At 42.0% G+C, this 24,911-nt stretch overlaps 3 protein-coding genes and 1 long non-coding RNA gene across 7 annotated transcripts in view; 2 read left to right on the top strand and 2 right to left on the bottom strand.

Moving 5' to 3' along the window:
* Nucleotides 1-1,700: 1,700 nt before the first annotated feature.
* Nucleotides 1,701-16,189, top strand: LOC109477641. Its single transcript, XR_002140676.1, has 3 exons — nt 1,701-1,739; nt 15,097-15,240; nt 16,061-16,189. It is a non-coding gene; the product is annotated as an uncharacterized LOC109477641 (long non-coding RNA).
* On the bottom strand, nt 4,926-13,354 carry LOC109477635 (sodium-dependent phosphate transport protein 1, chloroplastic-like). Its single transcript, XM_019778978.1, has 8 exons — nt 12,843-13,354; nt 12,057-12,329; nt 11,497-11,631; nt 9,822-10,026; nt 9,375-9,522; nt 5,723-5,837; nt 5,477-5,548; nt 4,926-5,114 (listed from the first exon to the last, which is right to left on the bottom strand). Exons 1-8 carry the CDS (start codon nt 13,026-13,028, stop codon nt 4,962-4,964), a joined length of 1,287 nt encoding a protein of 428 aa, XP_019634537.1. The 5' UTR covers nt 13,029-13,354; the 3' UTR covers nt 4,926-4,961.
* A 271-nt stretch (nt 16,190-16,460) lies between the features above and the next one.
* Nucleotides 16,461-24,911, top strand: part of LOC109477516 (nardilysin-like) — a 77,875-nt gene continuing 69,424 nt past the window's right edge. Inside the window, exons 1-3 of the mRNA XM_019778802.1 lie at nt 16,461-16,476; nt 16,919-17,022; nt 17,971-18,052. Coding sequence (XP_019634361.1) covers nt 16,461-16,476; nt 16,919-17,022; nt 17,971-18,052 — 202 coding nt within the window. The remainder of the gene's footprint in view (nt 16,477-16,918; nt 17,023-17,970; nt 18,053-24,911) is intronic.
* LOC109477535 overlaps nt 18,651-24,911 on the bottom strand; it is a 27,095-nt gene continuing 20,834 nt past the window's right edge. For 2 of the 4 annotated variants that reach the window (XM_019778838.1, XM_019778836.1), the window contains exons 2-4: nt 23,045-23,123; nt 21,312-22,601; nt 18,651-20,689 (exon numbers count right to left, since the gene is read on the bottom strand). In XM_019778838.1, coding sequence (XP_019634397.1) covers nt 18,651-20,689; nt 21,312-22,601; nt 23,045-23,075 — 3,360 coding nt within the window. In that variant the 5' untranslated portion in view covers nt 23,076-23,123. Of the gene's footprint in view, nt 20,690-21,311; nt 22,602-23,044; nt 23,124-24,075; nt 24,197-24,911 lie in introns of those variants that run through there. The other 2 variants (XM_019778837.1, XM_019778839.1) reach the window with 2 other exon arrangements.

Genomic DNA, 24,911 nt, shown 5'->3' with positions numbered 1-24,911 from the left:
CTTTGGTACTGCAGTGTGAAGCCTAGCCGCTAGAGGCGCTAATGAGTGGTCCACAATATTGGCGCGAAAGTTCATCACACGCAGTTTGCGGATGAAATCTGGATTATTTACCGTTTCAGTGGATAACCTGTCATCCAGAATTGTTGATAATCCTCAAAGGAACGGAAAGTGCACACTAGGTTGTCTGTCTGGTCGTGCGAATGGCTAAATGCTCGCCTAGATGCACAAGTACACTTTATATATGGGGAGGGGGGAGGCAACCAAGGTCAACGACCTCTAGGACTTTTGTCCCATGTTTGTGACGCTGCACTTCAGAAATGAACTGCTAGAGGCCGCTAATGTACGGTCTACAAATGGCGCGAAAGTTCATCACATGCAGTTTACGTATAATATGGACAATATGCCGTTTCAGTAAATAACCTGACATCTAGAATTGTTGAAATCTTTATAGAAATGCACATTGCACTCTATGTCGTCCGTGTTGTCGTGTGGTAAGCTAACATTTGTGCCGTAGAGACACACATTTAACTTGTTATACATTTGTGGGGAGGGGGGCGTTACAACCACGGTCAACGACCTCTAGCGCTTTTGGCCTGTTTCTAACGCTGCACTTTGGAAGCATATCGCTAGAGGCCGCTAATGTCACGTCAACTAGTTCAACATGCACAGTCAACAATTCTAATGCGGATTATCTTTCATTTTAGTGGATTGTGTGCGCGTCTGTCATCAACAACTGCTGAAACGCTTGTAATAAAGGGGAATTACAACCAAAAAGTGTCTTGCCCATCGTACTGAGGGCAGAATTCGCGAGGAGGTGACATAATTACGCTGTTAGGGGGGAGGGGGGCGTTCGCGGGCAAGGTCAATGACTTTTGCGCCTGAAGCATGATGGGAGAATTTGTATGACGATTAAATATTTTTTTCGAAAGCTGTCTTCAGACCTTCAGATTGTCAAATTGAAACATCCTAAATCGATATCTATCCTAGTTTCAAAACATGAACTACGGTAAAAATCATCTAGGTGATAATCACATTCATAATAAATATGATTACTTTTATTGCCCGTGCAATAGTGACCTCTAGCGATCCGTATCCAAAGTGCAGGTCCATGTATCCGGCATTGCAGGTTTCATCCCATGTATTTGATGGCTTGTTGCAGTTATGATCGGCAATGTTAGATGTCGCTAATCCATGACCGTACGTGGCTGTGTCTTGTCAATTTCCTTTCTGTTGCAGTTGAATTTTACGCTTTTAGTGATTTAGGACGAGCGATCTTGCGCCGTTGTCATGGAAACAGGAATGATTCCGGTTTTAATAAAGGTGGGTCATGGTGGAAGAATGTTTTGAGTGTTAGATGTTTGTTGTATTGAATCAAGACGGTTTGCACTTTCCAATTATCATGCAAACAGAATAATTACATGCTATGCAACATCTGCATGTAACGTTATTGTCAGGAATTATATATAGCGTTAAGTTCAAACAACAGGATATCTGAATCCTATTAGTGTAGGGGTTACAGCATGGGAGTAAATTTGATTCCCATTCTTCTTCTTACTCCCAGCGCAGGTGACCGGCATAGCACGGCCCTTACGCCGGTCATGCTTCTGTTGTAATACGGAGCTGACTATTAAGGCTGGTAACGTTAAGGTAGTGGGCTGTGTCTTTTACGTGTTGAACCTCGGGATCCGGACGTTGAATAGTTCAGAAGGACGGCATCCGACCGTTTACAAATGTATCTGGTAAGTACCTTTGAAGATTGTTGTAAAGGAGCTTGATTGGAAGTGCCTAACTCACAGTTCTATTGTTTAAATGAAGGTTTATGCATTTATGCATTAAGGCAATGCAAAAATCATGTTTTATTGAATTGAAGACGTTTCAGAAAGCATCCACTACCATTCTGTAACTCAGAGAATGACTCTGAAGACAGGAGCAATCTGTTTATATTTGTATGTATGAGAATCTGAATTGATATGTAAAGGAGTTACTTAAGAAATTTAAGCAGCTCCAGTTACATGTAGATCTGTGTGACCACAGTAATGCATGAGGGTTGTAGCTTGTAGGGTTTGAAGTTTGTTAGTTAGTTAAAAGTCCTTCCATATGGCGGTGCCCTAGCCTCTACCGGGCACCACGGATCGCTGGAAAAATAGTAGAAATTGACCAAAATAAAGGGATAGTATACCAGAGAAGATCCGATCCCGGGCAATAGTAGCTATGTTTAATATCCAAGCAGATGCTAGGGCCGGTGGCAAGGCAGTATCCAATTGGCAAGCTGTGTTCACATATCAGTGGCTGATAGACACTGCTTGGCCAATTGGATACTGCCTTGCCACCATAGCATCTGCTTGGAGATGAGCTATGCTAAAGTTGTGGAAAATCCATCAGATTTTTTTAGTACTCTGGGAAAGTGTTTTTTTGTTCTCCTCTTGTTGGTTTGCATTTAGATTTATTACTAGACTCTTCGGTAGATTTTACAGCTTTGCTTAAAGTCGATGTTTGAGGTATACATTATGTACATCCACACTTGGTCAAGGAGCTGCATAACATAATTACAGGTGTCTATGTTCAGTTGCCCACTATATTTGTTAGAGGTGAGAGTCTGCAGAGTCAATAAGATACTTCGAATTCCCACTTATAGAAGTCAGTGTTTATTCAACACCTTGCATATTGATGTTTAACAACAGAAATATAAATGTTACTCATAAACAATATAAAAATCACCAATTTAAGTAATAATATCCTCCATAATGGAACCACAATTTCCTCTTGCTTTCATCAAACTAAAACTGCAAGGAAGACTTCAGATGGACATTTTTTTCTACTAAAACAGATTGTAAAGAAAAAAAAACATTACAAACATGGCAAGGTCTGAGGCTTTGGTCTTATGTAAAGCAAAAACTATAAAAACATGAAACATAATTGCACCTTAGAGTCCATCCCAACCATAGCTGGACACCAAAAACACATTATCTACCACGAAACTCCCTTCATAATCATAGATACCATAATGTTTGTTTACCCTAAGTTACCTACAAATATACAGAAAATTTATACAGTAGACATGTACACCACATGTGGAACCCAAACATGTTAGACTTTATATAGCCGCATTTTTTGTACACAATTCAAGATCAGGAATTGCAAATACTTTTCCTACAAACCTGACCAGTGGAAGGTCATATCTAAAGCTACCTGCAGCATGAAAATGTCACCTGCATCCCTCATGATCATTTCATTTCCCTTAGCGTAATTTTTAAGGTGTTTCTGACACCATCTTCAATCTCAAGTTGTACAGCAGGGTTTACTACATGTATATATCAATAACAAAACGTGTAACTTTTAGCTGTAACATTTGCAAGTGAACAAACAAATACATGTTACAAGAACCAGTGCAGGTTAGGTGCAGGTCAGGGTGCAGGTAGACATCAGAAATACCTGAGCAATTTTACCTACACAAACATGTATGTACACCAAGTACTTAAAGCCCTGAAGAACCAACACATTGAAACACAAAACTAGCCTTATTATTAGATATTGTCACCTACTAGAGTCACTAACCATGCTTATGTTTCATACACAATCTCATTTTGAAACCATCAAGTGACCCTATATATCATGAAATTATCAATATAGACCTGATGAAACTACATGTATTCATACACCTTCTCAACAAGGATACAATGTAATAAGAAAACTGCATAAAAACAGTGCTGAAGTGGACATGAAATATGATATGATATAATAATACAGTCAGTCAGGAAATTGTCTGCATCTGCAGCAAAACTCACCCCTCTGGAGTAGCTATGACTAGATCATATTGTATCCAAAACTGTGCTCAGGTACACTTCTGGCTACTCCATATAAATCCAGAACCGTGCCTGGGGCAAATCTATGTTCTTGGGCACGCAGAGACTATCCAGAACCGTGCCTGATCCTAACCCTAACCCATTCAGGCACAGAACTAGATAGGCACGGTTCTGGATACAATAGAGACTATCCAGAACCGTGCCTATTCCTAACCCTAACCCATTCAGGCACAGAACTAGATAGGCACGGTTCTGGATACAATAGAGACTATCCAGAACCATGCCTGATCCTAACCCTAACCCATTCAGGCATAGAACCAGATAGGCACAGTTCTGGATGGGATAGATCAGTATGTACACTTAGGAATGCAATAAATTATTGTTCCCTACAATCTATTGCATACACTGATCACTGTGACTTTAGAAAGCCAAGTTCCTGGCTGTTGGAAGCCCTAGTACATGTTTAACCTTCTCCCTGCTGCCTAACCCCACAGTAAATACACATCTGGTACCAAATAGCTACTATTAATAATAGCAGGATGAAAGTTACTGATCATGAGGCTATACTTATGTACAAAAAAGATTTGAAAGAGCAGATTTTCCTCTATATTGAAGCAGCACTGTTTTTTTCCAAACACTTATAGATGTAGTTAAAACATCTGAAAGAGTAAAAGATTAGAAAGAGACATTCTAATACATTCTTAGGTTCCTTTCCCGAACCTAAAGTTACCTGCAGCTACCTGGAAACACCTGGACAGGTGAGCAAAGGTGCATGTTGGACAGGGACAGTTTCAGATCACCTGGCTGACAGTTTAGCAGCTGTACACTTTTTATATGCAGGGGACATACATGTAAGTCTGTTACTACAGTAATCTGTAAGAGCTACAAGACAGTATCAATTGGCAATACAGGCAATACAGTATCCAATATTCCACTGTTTGGAAAAGAAAAAAAAGACACCAGTTTGAAAAAGAAAGCCCTATAAAAATGCCACATCAAGAATGCACCAAAACCTTTAGTAAGTCTCTGGTTGGAAAGTATTACGGCACCTGGCTAACAGAAGTTTTGCAGCTGTAAACCTGCAGCTGTTCCAGGTGTTAAAGAACCTTTCAGGTGGTGTCCAGGTGTTAGAGCACCTGTTAGGTGTGTCCGGGTGTGTTAGAGCACCTGGCTGGCGGAGCTCTGTGAAGCGTAGATCATGGCTCCCACCATGTTGACTCCTGCAGCCACCATGAAGACCGGGTACCAGTGTCCTGTGGCCGTCACAAGTGTCGCTGTGACTGGGCCGTGGGCAATGCCTGGGATACTAGCCTACAGGGGGACAGGGGAGAGGGTTAGTTGTGAGTGTGTGTGTGTCTGTACTCTGTGTGTGTGTGAAGACCGGGTACCAGTGTCCTGTGGCCGTCACTAACGTCGCTGTGACTGGGCCGTGGGCGATGCCTGGGATACTAGCCTACAGGGGAACAGGGGAGAGGGTTAGTTGTGAGTGTGTGTGTGTCTGTACTGTGTGTGTGTGTGAAGACCGGGTACCAATGTCCTGTGGCTGTCACTAACGTCGCTGTGACTGGGCCGTGGGCGATGCCTGGGATACTAGCCTACAGGGGAACAGGGGAGGAGGTTAGTGTGTGTATGTGTGTGTTTGTGTGTGTGTGTGTTTGTGTGTGAGTGAAGACCGGGTACCAGTGTCCTGTAGCCGTCACTAACGTCGCTGTGACAGGGCCGTGGGCGATGCCTGGGATACTAGCCTACAGGGGAACAGGGGAGGAGGTTAGTGTGAGTGTGTGTGTTTGTGTGTGTGTGATACTATAGCTAGCTTTTCAAACAGACCAAATCAGTACTGAAAAATTGTTAGCTTTGTAAAATATAATGCAGGTGTATAGAGTGAACAATCCTTGAACTGAGAGGTTAAAAGTACTTACCATAGTGTTAGACACAGCGAATGTGATCCCTGCGTGATTGGGAGCCACGTCGGCATGGTTACTCATGTGACCTGACGAGTTACACGCACACAGACCCATGGACACCGACACCAGCCTGGGGCAGGGGGAAAAGGGCAAGGGTCAAGGTCAACAACATGGTGGAAGGGAGCAGCAACTAATAGACAAACACTAGTTAGATACAGCAAAAGAAATAAATGATCAGAACAAACAGCAAATGTGATGATAAAAGTCCACTGGAGAGAAACTTTAGAAGTTTTGGCAATCTCAGTCACTTAAAGATACTAAATGCTGTCTGAAATGCCTAAAATGTTCAGGTGCTAATTTTGAAATTTGATTTGTCTTGTCTTGTCTTGCCTTTAATGCCCACGACCATCATACTGATCATTCTGGCATGCCAATTCTTAGCAAGACTCCGGATTGTAGAATTTGTACCATCGAACATTTGATTTGCTTTGTATTGCATTGCAGAGCTCAGTAGCATAGAAGAAGAAGTTTCTGTATCTGTATCTGTACAGCCGGTATAACTAGTGTAGTCACTGGTGTCATAACTGTTTTGTTTGTTTTGTTTATTGTCTTTCGCACATAAAAAAAGTAATGGTATAAAAAGAAATTATGTACAATCAAATACATGCAGGAGATCCCAAGAAACCAGGAGGTTTATCTAGTGGGCTCTCCCAAATCCTGTTGACGATCTCATATTTACAACATTATTTACGTTAACAATTAACATGCATGTCTTTAAGGGACAAACAAGAGAAAATTAACTCAAACAAGATAATATAAAGTTAACAAGGCAAACTAAATATCTAAACAATAAAGTAAGACAATCAAAAACATATCGTACTCAACAAAAAATACATTTCCATTAGTCAAATCATAAGTTAATATGGTAAGAACAACATAAGAAACCAATATTAACGCAAGGAAAATATCGTGGCATAAGAAAACAAGGAAAACAAAAGCAAATCAGGAAGTGGTAGATGGCTTCTCTATTAGGTCAGTTTTTAAATGTCGTTTGAAAGTTGGAAGGGATTGGCAATTCTGCTGTGAATGACTTATACTGTTCCAAATTAACGGGCCTCTAAACATTATCGTAAACTGTTTCATATTTGATTTTGTTAGGATTGGCCTTAAATCATTTTGCTTTCTGGTACTGTAACTGTGGATATCTGAGTTGTGTTGAAATATGTCCTTGAATTGAGCTGGTAATTGTGAACTTTTGTGTAAGACTTTGTTGACGAAAATTGCTGTTTGGAGTTTATTTATGTCGTACACTGTTAAAATTTTCAAGTTGTAAAATAGAGCGGCAGAGTTAGCAAAAAATGGGACATTAGATGCAATCCTAACGAAGCGCTTCTGCAGCTGATGCAGCGGTCGGATTGAAGTAGTGTATGTACTAGCCCAGACTATATTACAATATGTTAAGTAGGGATAAATCAAAGTATAGTACAGAGTGATAAATATTTTACGTGATAGGCAACTTGCAACTTTTCTTATTATACCAATGTTCTTATAGATTTGTTTACAAATACGGTCAATATGAAACTTCCATGTGAGTTTCTCATCAATTAGGACTCCTAGAAACCGTGTGTTACATACCTGTTTGATTGGTTTATTGTCTATGTATATATTAGCTATTTCTTTGTCGTATTTTTTACTTCTACCTGTGAAAATAATGAAGTTCGTTTTATCTATGTTAAGAGACAACTTATTTAACTTAAACCAGTCGTTTAGTTTACATAGCTCTTCATTAACGGTTGTTATTAGTGTATGAAAATTATTGTGAGAATAGAAAAGATTAGTATCATCGGCAAATAATAGAGTGAAGAGTTTGACTGATACCAGGGCAAGATCATTGACATAAATTAGGAACAAAAGAGGACCGAGTATAGATCCTTGTGGGACTCCGCATGTTACTGATTTTAGAGATGAAGTGAAGTTATTACTCGAAACATACTGCATTCTATCGGACAAATAATCTTTTAACCATTGAAGGGCTGTACCTTTGAAGCCGTAAGAGTTTAGTTTGCTAAGTAATATTTTGTGATCCACAGTATCGAAAGCTTTCGATAAATCGAGGAATATCCCGATACTGAATTCGTTTTTTTCCAAAGCTGACGTAATTTTATTTATTAGTTGTAATAGGGCCATATATGTTGAGTGGTTTTTACGGAATCCATATTGGTGTGTGTATAAAATGTTGTTATTTTCAAGGTGCTTCAAGATTCTGTTATACACTATTTTTTTTAAAATTTTTGAGAGTGCTGGTAAGATAGAAATTGGTCGATAATTTGTAAACACACATGGATCACCGGCTTTATAAAGCGGGACTACCTTGGCTACTTTTAAGTCGGAGGGCACTTTTCCTGTCTCTAAAAGAAACTTTTAAAGACATGAGTAATGGGTTCTAGGATTTCTGCATTAATCTGTTTTAAAAGTGTTGCATTAATTTCATCCTTACCAGGGGCAGCATTTTGAAGATTGTTAATTATGTCATGGATTTCTGCTGTGCTAGGTGCGTCAAATAAGTTGATGGGAGGAATATCATTTTGAACGTAGGATGATGGAGATTGGTCAGTCTTGTCTATTTTACTTGCCAGGGAAGGGCCGATATTTACAAAAAATCGTTAAACTTGTTAACTATATCTACTTTATTTGTTATTTCATTTTCCCCATCCATAAACTTTGAAGGAAGAGTAGACACTGACCTTTTCCTGTTTAGAAGTTCATTTATAGTTTTCCAAGTATTACGTATGTTATTTGAAGCAGCTTTAAACCTATTCTGATAGTATTGCTTCTTAGATGTACGAATTAAAAAGTTGAATTTGTTTCTATATGTTTTATATGTTTGTAATGTTGAAGGGGTGGGGTTCTTGAGGTACTTTCTATAAAGCTGATTTTTCCTGTTAGAGGACTTGCGTAATCCCTTAGTGAACCAGGCTTTGTTAACGTTGTTATCCAAGTTTCTTCTTGTTGAGATTGTTTTAAGAGGAAAGCATTGTTCGAAATGAGAATTAAAAATTTCGAGAAATTTGCTGTAAGAAGTGTTTGCATCAGTATTACAATACACTGATTCCCAACTTTCCACTGATAAGAGGGCTTTAAATTTATCGATATTACATTGATTAAACTTACGGAAACGATGTACTTGTCCTTTTGATGGTCTATCTGTTTTCATGAAGGAGGTAATGCAGAATACAGGTAAGTGATCTGAAATATCTGTAACAAGGAGACCTGCTGAGTGAGGATTGATCATCGAGTTTGACATAATGTTGTCTATTAATGTAGCCGATCTATTTGTTATCCTAGATGGTTTGGTTATTGTAGGGTAAAATGTGCACGAATATAGGGTGTTTAGAAAGTCAGCACTTAAAGCGTGGCTTTCGTGTTTGAGAAGATCTATGTTAAAATCACCAAGCAAGTAGCAAAGTTTTCCTTCTCTGTTCTATAAATGATGTAAAGTTCAGGAGAAACTATCAGCAGTGCCACGATGAGGTTTGTTTGTGGTGCTGAAGGCCAAGCCCTGTGTCAGGGACACCTGCAGCAGTATAATCTAAGCCAGAATAGTGAGTGAGTGAGAGAGACAGATGTAATAAATAAAGAAGATCATAGAGGAAGGATAAAAACTCACAGCAGGGCCACGATGAGGTTGTTTGTGGTGCTGAAGGCCAGGATAAAGACGGCGGGACCCAGCAGCCCGATACTCGTCATCAGTCTCCGCACGGACAGAACCGTCCAGTTCTTACGGGAAACCAGCCAGTCAGACATGTGGCCTGCTCCTGAAGCAAGGTCATTATCTGGAGATAAATCTTATGATTGGGGATTTTAAATTATCTTTGTTCAATAGCGCAACAAGATAGATTAAAACAAACATTTTCAAAACAAGCCCTTTGTACAACATACAATGTAGTACTGTGCAATGGACAATTTCAAAATGATTTTCCCTAGACTATCATCATCATCATCATCTTTCGACCCACTGCACTTCCAGACTTTACTAGCTTATGCAATCATATATTCCAAAAAAAAGATTAAATACTGTAATCTTCTCATCTTGTGCTAAGGAGCAGCTACTAACCTACGCCGACGAGTGAGTTGACCATATAAGGAAAGGCGGTGAAGCTGATGTCGTTAGCGTTGGCCCCGAGCGCGCGCTGCAGGTAGGTCGGCAGCCAGGACAGAACCACGTAGTTACTCCAGTTCATGGCGAAGTGCGCCGAGTAGATCGCCCACAGCGGCCAATGCGAGATGAACTCCACCCAACGTAGGTTAGAGGTCAGGATCTGCAGGGGCAAAGGTTAGAAGTCAGGATCTGCTGCAGTTAGAGGTCAGGATCTGCAGGGGCAAAGGTTAGAGGTCAGGATCTGCAGGGGTACAAAGGTTAGAGGTCAGGATCTGCAAGGGACAAAGGTTAGAGGTCAGGATCTGCAAGGGACAAAGGTTATAGGTCAGGATCTGCAGGGTACAGAGGTTAGAGGTCAAGATGTGCAGGGGCACAGAGGTTAGAGGTCAGGATCTGAAGGGGCACAGAGGTTAGAGGTCAGGATCTGCAGCAGTTAGAGGTCAGGATTTATAGGGGTACAGACGTTAGAGGTCAGGATCTGAAGGGTACAGAGGTTAGAGGTCAGGATCTGAAGGGGTATAGAGGTTAGAGGTCAGGATCTGCAGGGTACAGCAGTTAGAGGTCAGGATGCGCAAGGGACAAAGGTTAGAGGTCAGGATCTATACAGGAAGAGAGCAACAACCTTTGGGATATAGCATTTTTTTAAAGCATCACTTTTTCAAAATATTTAACCACAAACCACTTGTCCACCTTGTACCTGCTGCACCTGTTTCATCACCAAAATACAGAGTCCATCAGGACTGGAGAAAAAAAAGTGAAATAGAACAACTAAACCCCTCCACCAATCACATGATTGTACACCTCTGAGTCCTGATTGGTCGGTTCAGAACGGTTGCTAAGCACCTTTTTCTTCTGTGTTCCCTGCGCAGCTATTGGCTGGTCCTCCTCAGTATCTGCACCAGCTTCAGCCTTTTGGGGGAGTGAATTTGAAAGCCTGACATGACATAACCCTTTGGTTGTTAAACTTACCTAAAACTGTACCTTACCACCCACCACCGCTGCCAACTTGGGGATAACAACTAAATAAGAAAACTCCAGCCTAGTATCCAGTATTGTTAGGCTTTGCTTCTCTTCCCAACAGTTGCTGTCCTGTGAACCAAACTCAAACAGGGCTGGGCACCAGCCTAAACCACCTTTATGCCAAAAAAAAGATACTCAAGCAACTGGATATGAATTTGGAAATGGTCAGACGTTTCAGTTGACAGTGTCACTGAAGAGTTGTCAGAAAAGCAAGCTTACAAGCACAAACTATTGACTATGCTACCTGAAACGTCTGACCGTTTCCAAAATCATATCCAGTTGCTTGAGTAACTGTTTTTTGGCGTATCTTATTGCCTGGATGTCTAACCTTCACCAACATCAGGGGTCTCCCCAGAAATGTTTTGGGAGAGGTGCTCCTGAATTGATTGATGAAAAATCAGTGAATTTACATGAAAATATTGAGAGCAAACCCTAAATTTAAAAAATTTTGGGCGAGGTGCTAGGATTTTGGGGAAAGGGGGGCACCCTTGTTTTATTGCTTGGGGAGAGCCTTGAACCTAAACACACACCAGAAGCATGGAGAATGAGAGTTAAAAAGTTCCCTATAACTTTTACACACACCAGACACACAGGAGAGCTAAGAAGTTACCTTGGGAGGAAGGAAGAGTTCCTCGTCGTAGTCGATGGGCTGCTCCCGGAAGCAGAGAACCCACGTGGCGACCCACACGAACCCCAGAACCCCGAAACTGTAGAACATCATCGGCCACTGTAATCTCGGGCAGATCTGCAAGGGGCATAGTGTCACATCAGTCAACTCTGCAACTAGGGGCTGTTTTAGTTGGGTTCTTTGGTACTTCTAAAAAGGATTAATTAATCCATGCAATAAAGAAGTGTTTATTGCTGTGATTTGGTCAGATATTACCAAATTTTCAGGCTGGGGTGGCATGCCATTCAAATTCTGTTACCAGCATTCAGTAAAAAGTCGAGTCTATATGAGTATATCTCTATGAAACAAGTTTGAACTGTAATTTCCAACACTGTTCAACTCCAGTCTTTGCGAAGGGATGCATAATTAACCGCTTCTTCTAACACAGATTAACTTTCAAGCAAAGACCATCATGTGTATGTACTTTTATGAGCTAATCTTTCTGTATTTGCCAGTTTTACGAGAAAACCTTTCAGTAACAGAACTACATAAAATCAACTCACCACAGATGCGAGAGTCTGTCCGATTGACCCGGACGCCACCAGGTACCCGAACGCCCGCGACCGTTCCTCCATCGGAACCGTGTTTGCGAAGATGTGGAAGATCGTCGGCAGCCCCAGCCCTTCGGCGAACCCGAGACAGATCCGGGCGAAGATCAGACCGTAGAGCGTCCGCGCGAACGCCGGCGTGAAAAACGTCGCTAAGGACCAAACGGCGACCGCGAAGCCCAGCACCCACTTCCCTCCCCACCGCCGTGCTGCACTTCCACCGATAACCTACAGGGGGCAGTGCAGAGAAGGGCACAGTCAGCAGAATCAGACAGATGTTGACCATATCACATTACTGATTCTTGATCACATAAAATATTGTTAGAATAGAAATAGAATTTCCAAAAGAAAATTGTTTCCTTTTTTATGCGGAAGTTGCCAAGATCACTCACTGGTCCAGACTATCCTATTGCCTTACCTGACTACCGGTAAGTTAATGTACAATGTATCCTCTAATATATAATCTTCCAATGTACCTGCTGACTACATTGTGATAGCCTAGCTCCAGGCTTCCCCGTGGGTCTTACCTGACTACTGATGCATCCAAAGGCAAAAGAACTGAGTATCCAGCCCTGAGCCTGCAGATTCCAGTCTACTAATATAGCCTAGCTCCAGGCTTCCCCGAGGGCCTTACCTGACTACTGATGTATCCGAAAGCGAAGGAATTGAGGATCCAGCCCTGAGCCTGCAGGTTCCAGTCTACTGTTATAGCCTAGCTCCAGGCTACCCCGAGGGCCTTACCTGACTACTGATGTATCCGAAGGCAAAAGAACTGAGGATCCAGCCCTGAGCCTGCAGGTTCCAGTCAAACTCGTTGCTCATCGGCACCAGCGCAATCGGCATAATGGTACGGTCCGCCTGGTTAATGAAGTTCGCTAACGAGCAGAGAATCACCGTCCGGAAGCTCTTGGGAAGTTTCGAATTCATTTTCGTTCCGACACGTTTCTTTTCTTAATATTCAAAAGACTTTTTCATATAATTATTACACTGATTGTGGACACGATAAGTTTCTTTTCTTAATTTCCAAAAGACGTTTTAATACACTGAGCAGCAAAACTTGATTGTCAATTTTTCCACAATATCATTGGCAAAATTGTGACCTTTCCTCCTTGGAGATAATTTCAGAGGAATAATATTGCACTTCTGATTGTTAAAAGTTGTAGAATTTGCATATTTGTTGGTAGTGAAGACTGCCGAGGTCTGAGGTGAGGAGTTTGTCTGTCTTCTCTTGGCTGCATGGTGGGTACAGATGAGGTCAGTCACATTGCTGACGTCTGCACAGGCTGGATTCTGTAGGACAGGAAAAATAAAGGTTTTGAGGAAATCTGAGTGGCGTAATTTGTGATTACTGTTATTTTCAACTTCCTTCTGTGTCTCCAGAATATCTATTAATTCATTCATTTGTTCATTCATGCATTCATGGTTCAGTCCACATAACGTTATATTTATAGTTATGTAACATTATCAATGGTTCGTATAATCTCTTAATATTCATCTTCATCTCAAATTTATATTTTAACACAAACAGTATGATGAGTCTGAATGACAAGACCTGTCATACCCACGCTGATCATTTCTGCTGATGTGCCAAGGGTAAACAATATTGCAGGAGGGTGTTGTTATTATATAATATGATATCTATTCCTGTACAGACGGCTGACAGGCGCCCCTCCCCCTAAAGCATGCTTATATTACATGTATCTTAGATATTATTGTTTAGCCTTCCCCATAACAATAATCATGATCAAATAGCCTCCCCCCCCACACACACACACAAACACATTTTTACCTTCGCCAAGAAGGTTATGTTTTCAGTAGCGTTTGTCTGTGTGTGTGTGTGTGTGTGTGTGTGTAATTTAGCAAGATAACTCGAGAAGCAGTGGATGGATTGGAATGAAATTTGGTAGGTGGGTAGGTCTTCATGAGACCTAGAAATGATTAGATTTTGGGCCCCCTGGCGGCTTTCCTAGGTACTGCAGCTGAACTTCCGGTTTTGATATCTCATGTTCTGGACATGCTAGGGTCACGAATTTTGGTTGGTAGATAGCTTTGGGGGTAGGGAAGAAGTGACATGAGATTGGGTCCCCTAGCGCCTTGTTCTGGAACTGCAGGAGCATTTGTTGAAAAAAATTTGAAGGACGATAACTCAAGATCCGGTTGACGTATTGTCATGATTTTTGGCATGTATGTAGTTGAAGTGATGCTTGACATAATCAGATGGCAATTATGCAAATCAGGAGCTAATTTGCATAATTAATGAGGAAATTCTATAAATCTGCTTTGTTCGATAATAGAACTATTAAACACTTGTGACATCTACTTGAGAACGAGAAAAACATCTGAGGATATAGATTATGTAAATGAGAACCTAATTTGCATAATTAATGGCAAATTCTTATAATTCCATAGTTGTCACTGCTGCACCCAATTTCATACTTGCCACATTTGGAAGTTAAGTAAAGTGAAGTGAAGATCAATAAACATAATTTATTCAAATCATGACCTCATTTGCATAATTTATGAGGAAGTGCTATAATAGCCTTTTTGTTATGATAAGGCTGTCATTGGATGGAGAATATGATCAACTGATATAATCCATGCAAATGAGGCTCTTATTTACAAAATAAATGATTAAAATTGTATAATTTGTCACCCGCAAGAGTTAACACCATTTGGCGAAGGTATGAGATCGTGGAACTCTTGTTTACACTTTTATTTGATCTCCCAGCATGGCCATTCCTTACATAATTAGCGCACCTGGACAAGACAAGACAAGAACTGATCATAGCACAAAACTTCGTTCCGACGTGTAACTTGACACGTTGAACACATGAAGAAATAAACACCCTAAACAAATCTGTTTACAAGATCGTTCTGAGACGATTGTACGGGCTATAACTCACACCGTAGCTTCTGTGACACCTTATGCCTCACTCAAACTCTCGGCGATCGGAAATATAAAGTAAAACAACAGTTTATTTCGCTAATTTTGCAGACGACAAAAATGTAAAAACACCAACCTTCCCTCCCCGCCGTGACGTGGAACAGCCCTAACCTGCCCGGCATGCACCGCGCGGGGTCAGGGGTCAGCCAAAATGGCGGAAGTTCAGAAATCGCCGAACGACAAGAAAGAATACAGGTGAGTTTTCGAAATAATCTTAAATATATTTAATTATATATGGATACAGATATAATCTAGATATATTAATGAAACAGCACGCCAAATTTCGTAGTAATTGGTTGAGTTTTTAGGGTTGAAACTGACGGTCGAAAAAGCTGGGTTGATAAAAAGTATGTCCACGTGCCGGATTGCGTAATTTGTTGGTGCATGGATAGGTGTAAACAAAGGTGTTATAATCGACAGTACGTGTGCTGTAACAGTCTAACGTCATAGGAGCAGAGGAGAGGGTCTTGGTGTCTATTTTTCCCTGTTCAGAGTTGTTTGCATGACTCACCCTATATGTGGGCGTGTCCCTAAGCAAATGCCTGCCCCTCCCCCTTTTTTTCTTTTTTTGTTTACCAACGTCCTTGGACTGTTCCGGTCTTGAAGAAACTATTAATCTCCAAGCAGATCTTTCGGTGGACAGTTAACTTTACTGTATCAAAGTGGCCAGGTAGTTTCCATTAGCCACCCAACATAATTGGCTAATGGACACTCCTCTGGCCAATGGATACTGCCTGGCCATCGTAGGATCTGCTTGGAGATTAGAACCAATGAGAGTACATGTAGTTTATCTGTCACATCTCTAAGGTCAAACGTCCTCATATTTATAAATTACATATGTGTTTAAGAAACCACACTTAGAGGTTGCCCATTCTTGAGTCAAACTGGCTTCCTAGACAGAAGACTTGTAATACGTTTCTGTGTATTTTCCTGTATGTTAGTCTGAAATGAATGAATGAAAAATAGGACTCTATAGTAGTTATGTATGATTATGTATAATTTCAAATTTCCACAGAGTCATCACCTTAGCCAATGGGCTGCAAGCACTGCTGATCTCAGACCAGCTTCCCATTGGTCAGACGTCTGATGATGTCACGTCACAACCGGCCAATCAGGATGAAGAAGAGGAGATGTCCACAGATGGAGGTGAAGTACCAGAAATACATTGTGTCTTTTATTTAGGTCAAATTGTAAATATGGAAAGCCTAATGAAACTGATCACAACAGTAAATACTGTATTACTCACTGTATTTTGGCAACAGAAACAAACTTCACCTCCCAGGTAAGCAGACAAACTTTATCCTGAAAGCAGGTGGTGTTTAGAGTAGCGTAGAGTAGAATAGAAACTTTCAAATTAGTTTGGTAGGACGTCTGCCCAGTTTGTACCAAACTTTTTTTTTACATCTTGTCTAGCCATGGTGGGCTTTTGTGGTTGTTCTCCTGCACTTTAGCCTGGGTGATATCCTACTTGTATACCAGAGCTCCCTAAACAGTATTTAGCATGTGAATAGTGTACCAGTGTACAAATAGGATCGCATGCAGGCTAGGTCAGGGGTTTTTCTAAACAGGCAAGAAATAAGGGTGCTTCTCCCTCATTTAACCAGCCAGCTCCCTCATACATGTATCAATTTTCAGTAGCTACTTACACCCTATTTAGTCTTTCTCAAAATGATCTTTTTCCAGTAAAGATGTAAAAACAATGCAACAATGCATTCTAACATTACAAAACTGTGTTACTATCCCCTCTTGGTCACTTCGCTCCCTGCCATGCTTGCGATATGCTCCCTTATGCTAAATTTTTCTAGAAAACACCCTGTAGATGTGTACATACTGAACTTGGGATACAACAAAAACTGTGTCCTTCCTGTTGCAGGAGACGATAAGCCAGGCCGACCGTCAGGCCTGTCCTCAGGTGACTCCGGCAGGGAACATCCCGTCAGGAAGAGGCAGAAAACAGTCAGGATGAAGGAGAAACTGGTGAGAAATCGTCTTACAACAACAACAACAACAATCATCAACAACAACAACAACTAACAACAACATGACACACCCAGTAGGATAAATGCATGTACACTGTCTATATGGGGCTTGCCTCCTTCTTATAACAACAGTAACACCCTGGATTAAGATAATGTTAATAATTTCAGATCATTAAAACATACTTGTTGCAACAGTAACATAACATCCTGGTTACTCCCTTCTACATGTATACATGTGCGTCCTGCATATGATATAGTTACATAATATGAATTATTAATATTTTTTTTTACCAACTGTGTCATCTACCATACAAGAGCATGGAGTCATTTCTAAGCTGGTGAGAAATCTTGTTGCAACAGCAACATAAGATCCTTGTTACACCCAAGGTTCTATTATGTATATATATGTGCTGTCTGTCTATGGGGCTTCCTGCATATTGTTCTTGCATAGGATATTCTGGATACAACATACAGTTTTACTACTGTAACATTTAATGCAGTAACCATGCTATATAGTCATTTCTAAGCTGCTATCACTGGACCCAAGCATGTTTTTGTGGTTTTTGTTGTAACAGTTGACCAGTTCTAGACATTATGAAGTATAGAAAGGATGGTACAGTTGTCGTTGATAGATTTTGTGTGTTTTGTATGTTCCCCAGTCTGCCGCTGCCCTGTGTGTGTTGTTTTGTGTTTGTATACATTATGTATAGTATTAAATGATGTTTGTTGATTTTGTGTGTTTTTTATGTTCCCCAGTCTGCCGCTGCCCTGTGTGTGTTGTTTTGTGTTTGTATACATTATGTATAGTATTAAATGATGTTTGTTGATTTTGTGTGTTTTATGTTCCCCAGTCTGCTGCTACCCTGTGTGTGTTGTTCTGTGTTTGTATACATTATGTATAGTATTAAAATGATATTTGTTGATTTTGTGTGTTTTGTGTCCCCAGTCTGCTGCAGCCCTGTGTGTGGGAGTGGGGAGTTTTAGTGACCCTCCCGACCTGCCTGGACTGGCTCACTACCTCGAACACAGTTAGTACTCTCTCTCTCAAACACATATTCACACTCACACATACATACACACACATGCATGTACATGCACACTTACTCATACACTTGCACATGCACATGCAAACACACACACACAGCAAAAGTAAGTCACGAAAGTAGATAAATTGATGTCATTCTTTTATTCATGTACAAAACAATGGCAGGGAAATCACTACATTTTACAAAGACTTAGAACACATTGAATGATGTAGTGAAGAAAGATCCTATTTAGGCTTGTGATAAGTCCAATCACAAATTTGAATATATAAAGTGATATAAAGTGATGTATTGAAATGCAGACTAAGTTCCATATACATGAAATAGCACAAGCACCAATCCACTGAGACCAGACATGCCCCAATTTCTGTCTTATTAAGACATTGTTCATTTATCCTTGACAAAATGTTAACTTTCAATAGTAATTACTGGTAGTGGGTTAAATCAAATGTTCCTGACCAAACCATTATGATAACATCACATACTTTACTAGGACTGTACTAATGCTTGTTCCAGAGTGTATGTTACTGAGCTTGTGAGGTGCTCACATTTCCTGTATCTGGAACATTCTGCACTGTTAGTGTTACATGTATCTGTACTTCCTGATACAGTCGTCATATTCACCACTATCAGCTACAAACACATGTCCATCCTCTGTCACAGCCACCCCATTGGGAAGGTTCAGTTTGTCCCCATCACTGCTGATGGTGGACACCCAGGTGCCATCTGGGCGGAACACCTGAAGCTTCACACTGTGTTTAACACCACCTGTTATACCCCCATTGTTTGCCAGAACTATGTTCCCCCTGCTGTCAGCTGACACCCCTGTAGGGTACCGCATATCCTGTGGCTGTCTGCCCTCCTGACCAAACTTGTGTTTGTAGTTCAGATTCCTGTCAAACACCTGAACACGGTGGTTGTATGTATCTGACACAATGATGTTGTCTTCTTTATCCACACAGACAAACCGTGGATCAAACTGCCCCTCCCCCTTCCCCTGCCCTCCCACCTGTTTCACCAGTGTCCCATCTGCCTCAAACAGGAAGATGCTGTGTTTGCCTGGATCAGCTACAACAACCCTCCCATCCCTCTGTACTGCCAGCCCCCAGGGGTCTGAATATTCACCCAGATGCAGAGGGAATTTGTGCAGCAGTTCTCCTGATGGGGAAAATTTCTTCACTTCCTCCTCAGAGTTCACCACTATGGTGCCATCAGTCTGAACTGCAAGTCCTTTAGGATAGTCAGTCACTGTAGGAAATGAGTGACAAAACTTTCCACTCAGATCAAACACCTGAACACGATCGTTCAAACAATCAGTCACATACAGCCTGTCCCCCCTGACTGCTACATCTATAGGACGGCGAAACTGCCCCTGCTGATTCCCCCACTCCCCAAGCCTCACTACAGGATTGTTACAGCTCACATCTATAGTGAGAGAACAAAGATCCTCCATACCCCCCATACAGACCCCCAGTGTGTGTTTGCCTGACTGCTGAGGTCTCCACTCTGCACCCCAGACCCTGCTAACTCTGCTGGTTTGTCCCTTCCCTGCAGCTAGTGGGGGACTAGTGTGTGCTGTTGTTTGTATGAGGGTGGTTTTGCCCTGGGGGGAGGTCACTTCTATCTGTGGTGCAACTTTCCCACCTGTTAGATCTGCATTGTTGGTGGTGACTGTAACAAAGCAGGGAAGACTCTCTACTGTCGGCTCCTCTACATCAATAGTGAACCTAACTGACTCTGACAAGGAACCTGATGAGAACTTTGGAGGTTTCTCCTCTTCCCCCGGAGGTTTCTCCTCTTCCCCCGGAGGTTTCTCCTCTTCCCCTGGAGGTTTCTCTTCTTCCCCCGGAGGTTTCTCCTCTTCCCCCGGAGGTTTCTCCTCTTCCCCTGGAGGTTTCTCTTCTTCCCCCGGAGGTTTCTCCTCTTCCCCCGGAGGTTTCTGCTCTTCCCCTGGAGGTTTATCCTCTTCCCCTGGAGGTTTACCCTCTTCCCCCGGAGGTTTATCCTCTTCCCCCGGAGGTTTATCCTCTTCCCCCGGAGGTTTATCCTCTTCCCCTGGAGGTTTATCATCTTCCCCTGGAGGTTTATCCTCTTCCCTCAGAGATTTCTGCTTTTTTTCCTGAGGAAACACTGAACCTCCAGGAACCTCGGATTGGAGTTGCTTCAAGGTCACTTTTGGTTGACCTACCAAACTGATGATGCCTGTTTCCTGCATGGACAGCTTCTCTACCTTTTCTTCCACTTGTTGGAGCTTTTCTTTTAATTCTCTCAAAGCAGCTTCTGTGTCATCTTTACGGTCTGAAATCTGCTCAAAGAAGATTTCCTCTTCCTTGCTCTTTTTCAGTTCTGTCTCCAGTTTTTCTTTCTCCCGAGTCAGTTCCTCTTCCCTCTCTTTCTTGATCTCCTGTATCTTGCTGATCATCTCCTGTTTCTCCTTCTCAAGTTTGGAGATCAACTCTTCGTAGTGCTGCTTGACTTCTTTCTCTACCTGCTTACAGTTCTCTGCAGTTGCTTTGCGTTCCCTGTCCAGGTTGTCCACTTGCTGGCTTATCTTAGAGATGACATCTTCTACTGCTGCTTTGTACTCTGCTGCTGCCTTATCCACATCTTTAAGAGTGATCTCTGCCAGAAAGAAAATTTTTGGAGCATTTTAAAACTCTACAGATTTTCTTTTTTAAATGACAATGACAACAATAGGACTTAAGTACAACAGTTCCTGAAAATAGTCATTACAAACATTATACTTATTGGTATTATTTAATGTAAATCGAGGATTACACTTACAGCACCAGACATGCATTGGAAGGAAGAACTAACAGGTTTGCTGTGATTATACCTTTGTACCCCCAATTTTTTTTTTGCTTTGGGCATTCAGAAAGTATGGCAGAAAGGGAGGAAGTATTCTCTTGAACCACACAGGTTTGAGAGATACAGTCACTCTTTATTGGCAGTAGCTACATGTATAATTTTCCTTATGCCGATTCTCCATGATTATGGGTTAGGCAGCAGGGAGAAGGTTAAAGGGAATTGCCAATAGCAAATAGAATATTCTCAAATCTACATGTATGCATAAAATCAATAAGAACATATACTTAAGCCAAAGAAAGAAGAAAAAGAGAAGTTTAACATTTAGCACACTGAAGTAGCTATTTTGTTACCATTTTCTATTGGCTATGATGTTAGGCAACAGGGAGAAGGTTAAAGGACAAGAGCAAATAAGATACTGGATTTGATATGGTTGTACCTATGATACTGCAGGCTTGCAGGAACTCTCTCTCAGAGTCCTCCCAGTACTTGGACTTCAGAAGCGCATCTTTGAACTCCTTTGCATCTCTGAATGCTCTGTCAGTGTCGGTCAAAGTGTCACGGATTTTGTCAGCCCACTTTTCAGCAGTTTTGTCCATGTCGCTGTCTCGCATACTGGTCTCCACGATTCTATTGTTGAGACCTGGTGGCAACTTCTTCTCGGCGACAAGTCTCTTGATCATATCCGCCAGCCCTGACTTGTCGGAGATGAGGACGGGGATGCCTGCTGCGATGGCCTCCAGACCAACCAGCCCAAACGGCTCGGAGCGGGACGGCATCAGGACCAGGTGGGCCGTCTTCATGTCGTTCCTGATGTCCTCCTGGGTCCCGTACGGCCGCAGGGTGGGCTTCAGGTCACCGCTGTTCAGGTTGGCCTCCAGGATCTTCATGCTCTTCTCCCAAGCATCCTTGCTGATTCCGCGCGTGATCCATCGCAGAGACTCCAGATACTTCCTGACAATCCCAATGGCCCTTGCTATAAGGTTGTAACCTTTCAGATTCTCAGCATTCTTCACTCTCCCGATAGACAGGACCACCAACTCACCTTCCCCGCTGTCAGGTTGGATGTTGACCTCTTCAAATACCTTGGATGGCCTTGGGAAGAACAGTTGGTGGTCTCTTGGTTTCTTGTCTCCTCTGTACTTATTCTTAAAATGCTTAAAGATCCGGTGTCCCACAGAGAAAGCTGCCTTTGCGTTGTGAACTTGACTGAGCATGGCATCCTCTTTCTCTGAAGCTTCCATGGCCCTCTGACCTCCCTTGAAGTACTCAGTGTCCTCGGGTAAGACGTGAGTGAACATGATGAGGTCTGCCTCCTTGTAGTACTCATCGTGGATGTTTCGCGCTGCCGTGTCTGTGACGTCAGCATGGCCGATGATGACGTCAACATGTGGTGGTAGCACCGATTTTGGATCGCGGCTTACCTGGTATTCATGTGATGATAGCGTTGATTTTGGGAAGTGGCTCTTGAATTCAAGGGTTAGCCAGTCTAGGGATGGCTCTCTCTTGTCCCCTTCTGACTGATAGGGTGTGATCAGTGTGACGCCGTCTCTGTCTGCTGCCTCCTGGTCTTGTTTGGGCACACGCAGGGCTGTGGCGTACACGACTGCCTTGTCCTTCACTACCTTGCCCTTCAGGGTTTGAACCGCCTCAAGGTTGATGGTAGAAACTCCCCCCTTGGAAGTCCCATACTCGTCATTGATCAACAAGATTACCCATCTCTCAGCACCTTCAGGAAAAAAAAAAGCAAAGACGATATTTGGGGAAACAAAACTCATGGTAGTACAGTATACATGTACGTGGTAACTTGAAGACGTTATATTTAATACAGGCAGACTGAAAATCTACACCTGAACATATAAAACTACATGACATGAGTTTATATGTGTTGAGTGGACACACTTTTATTATTGGAAGTCCCACTTGGTGTTTTTGATAAACCTGTCTTTCTTTCATGGGACCGGTGAGGTGAGGTGAGGTCTTTCTTGATATAAGCCATTTCAAGAACATGGTCATGGATTTGTAGAATAATTATATAGGTTATAGAACCTGCAAAGGTATTGCTTATTCCATATTAAGAATAACACCATGTTGTTTGCATCCTGGCAGGGTGGGTATACATTTGTGTCTGTAATTTGAAAAGCTGAGAGGCCAGGACGTGTGCAGCCTTACCTGCCTGTCCTCCCTGTCTTCCCTCAGCCATGATGACTCATACAGGTGTCAGTGTTTGATGTCAGGTGCATGGAAACACCTGAAACATACAGGTGTCAGTGTTTGATGTCAGGTGCATGGAAACACCTGGAACATACAGGTGTCAGTGTTTGATGTCAGGTACATGGAAACACCTGGAACATACAGGTGTCAGTGTTTGTCAGGTGCATTGAAACACCTGGAACATACAGGTGTCAGTGTTTGATGTCAGGTACATGGAAACACCTGGAACATACAGGTGTCAGTGTTTGATGTCAGGTGCATGGAAACACCTGGAACATACAGGTGTCAGTGTTTGATGTCAGGTACATGGAAACACCTGGAACATACAGGTGTCAGTGTTTGATGTCAGGTGCATGGAAACACCTGGAACATACAGGTGTCAGTGTTGGAGTATGTCTATCAGGTACAGGTATGGTGATGACTTTTTCACTAGTCAGTCTCTGGTGTCTTCTGACAGGCTGCATGAAGTCTTGACAACAGTTGAATCAGGGTAAAAAGTTCTGCCGTGTGTTTTTCTTTGGGGGGGGGGTTGTAGCAGTGTCTCTGCCAGTGTCAATCAGTTGTCAGAAAATACAAAGAAATAGTTTCAGTTAATGTCTGCTCTTTAAGCAATTAAAGTTTGTGAACACATGTTTAAGCAATTAAAGTTTGTGAACACATGTTTCAGAAATTATCAAAATTGATCATGATATATATACTAGGTACGTGCCTTTTCCCTGTTGATGAAATTCAGACCAACTCTTTCATTAACAGCTGGGCACATAAATGTTTTTCTGGCCAGACATCCATGTCATCCCTGTGGTCAAAAAGGTTATGCCCTATTCTAACTTTCCCTGAGCAAAGTTTTGCCCCGTAATTGTTTACCTGAGCAAATACGGGGAACAGACCCCCATTAAATAGACTCATGCAAACATTATAGGCCACAGGACACTACTATGCTGTATCAAACATTATGTAAAAATAGGCAAAGTCTGGTCATAACAACTCACCTCACACAGTAGCCAGATATGTCAGGTGTGCAAAAAGTCTTGTTTGAACCAAGGCCTTGTCGAAGCTCCTTGTTTGAACATTTTCAAGATGGCCGAAAGCTACGGCAACAGTCCAACTTTCTAAACATTGCCGCCATTTTGTTCTGATGGTGTCAGGTTACGGACCAACCACTACAAAGTAGGGGTCTCCACAGACCTGAAAAAATGGGTAAAAATCTTCTTTTTCTTTACTAAATCTGAAAGTCTGCACTCATCCATTTAAGCTTTCACCAACATTTCCCAAGACATTAAAGGTGCTTCTACAAAGCGTACTATTAAAAAGGCTAGAAACCTGGACACACTTAAAGTGGACCTTGCTCACCTGCGTGTGCATATTAACCTTTGCCAAATGTCAACAAAGTCAGCCGTAAATGTAAACACCTGGCAGTGTTTGTAACTGTGGTCACTTTGAGTTGGAAATACACTTGGAATTCAGAGAATCTCTAGACTTAAACCCTTGTCCTGCTGGACTTTTTTACACAATATTTTAAAGTAATTTGAGTCTTAATCAGGTCACAGACCCCTGACTTATTTTGCCCGGCGGTGGCGTAGTTACTGCCGCATTCGTTGCATTTTGCTGCGGTGCGATGCGTTGCACGAGAAACACCCCATACACAGGGCACTGTATAGATGGTACTGTTTGTCCAAGCCATATATTATATATGGCACTGTATAGATGGTACAGAGAGATCACACAGAGAGAGCAGAGGGACTTCGAGGAAGTGAAGAATCTGACCCAAGACAGGGTAGCATGGAGGAACCTGACCCAGAGGCTGACAACTGACAGACCAGAAGGT

This window comes from Branchiostoma belcheri, unplaced genomic scaffold (genome assembly GCF_001625305.1).
Source record: "Branchiostoma belcheri isolate BF01 breed outbred unplaced genomic scaffold, Haploidv18h27 scaffold40, whole genome shotgun sequence".
In the NCBI taxonomy this organism is placed as follows: Eukaryota; Metazoa; Chordata; class Leptocardii; order Amphioxiformes; family Branchiostomatidae; genus Branchiostoma; species Branchiostoma belcheri.
This window is presented reverse-complemented; position numbering and strand designations above follow the sequence as displayed.

Bases quoted from the DNA above. Each gene is read 5' to 3' on its own strand.
- LOC109477635 (XM_019778978.1), bottom strand. From the start codon at position 13,028: ATGAATTCGAAACTTCCCAAGAGCTTCCGGACGGTGATTCTCTGCTCG. The intron at 9,523-9,821 runs GTTAGTAGCTGC...ACCTTGCTTCAG, and splicing joins CAACTCACTCGTCGGCGTAG to GAGCAGGCCACATGTCTGAC. The intron at 5,549-5,722 runs GTAAGTACTTTT...GTTCCCCTGTAG, and splicing joins TCGCTGTGTCTAACACTATG to GCTAGTATCCCAGGCATCGC.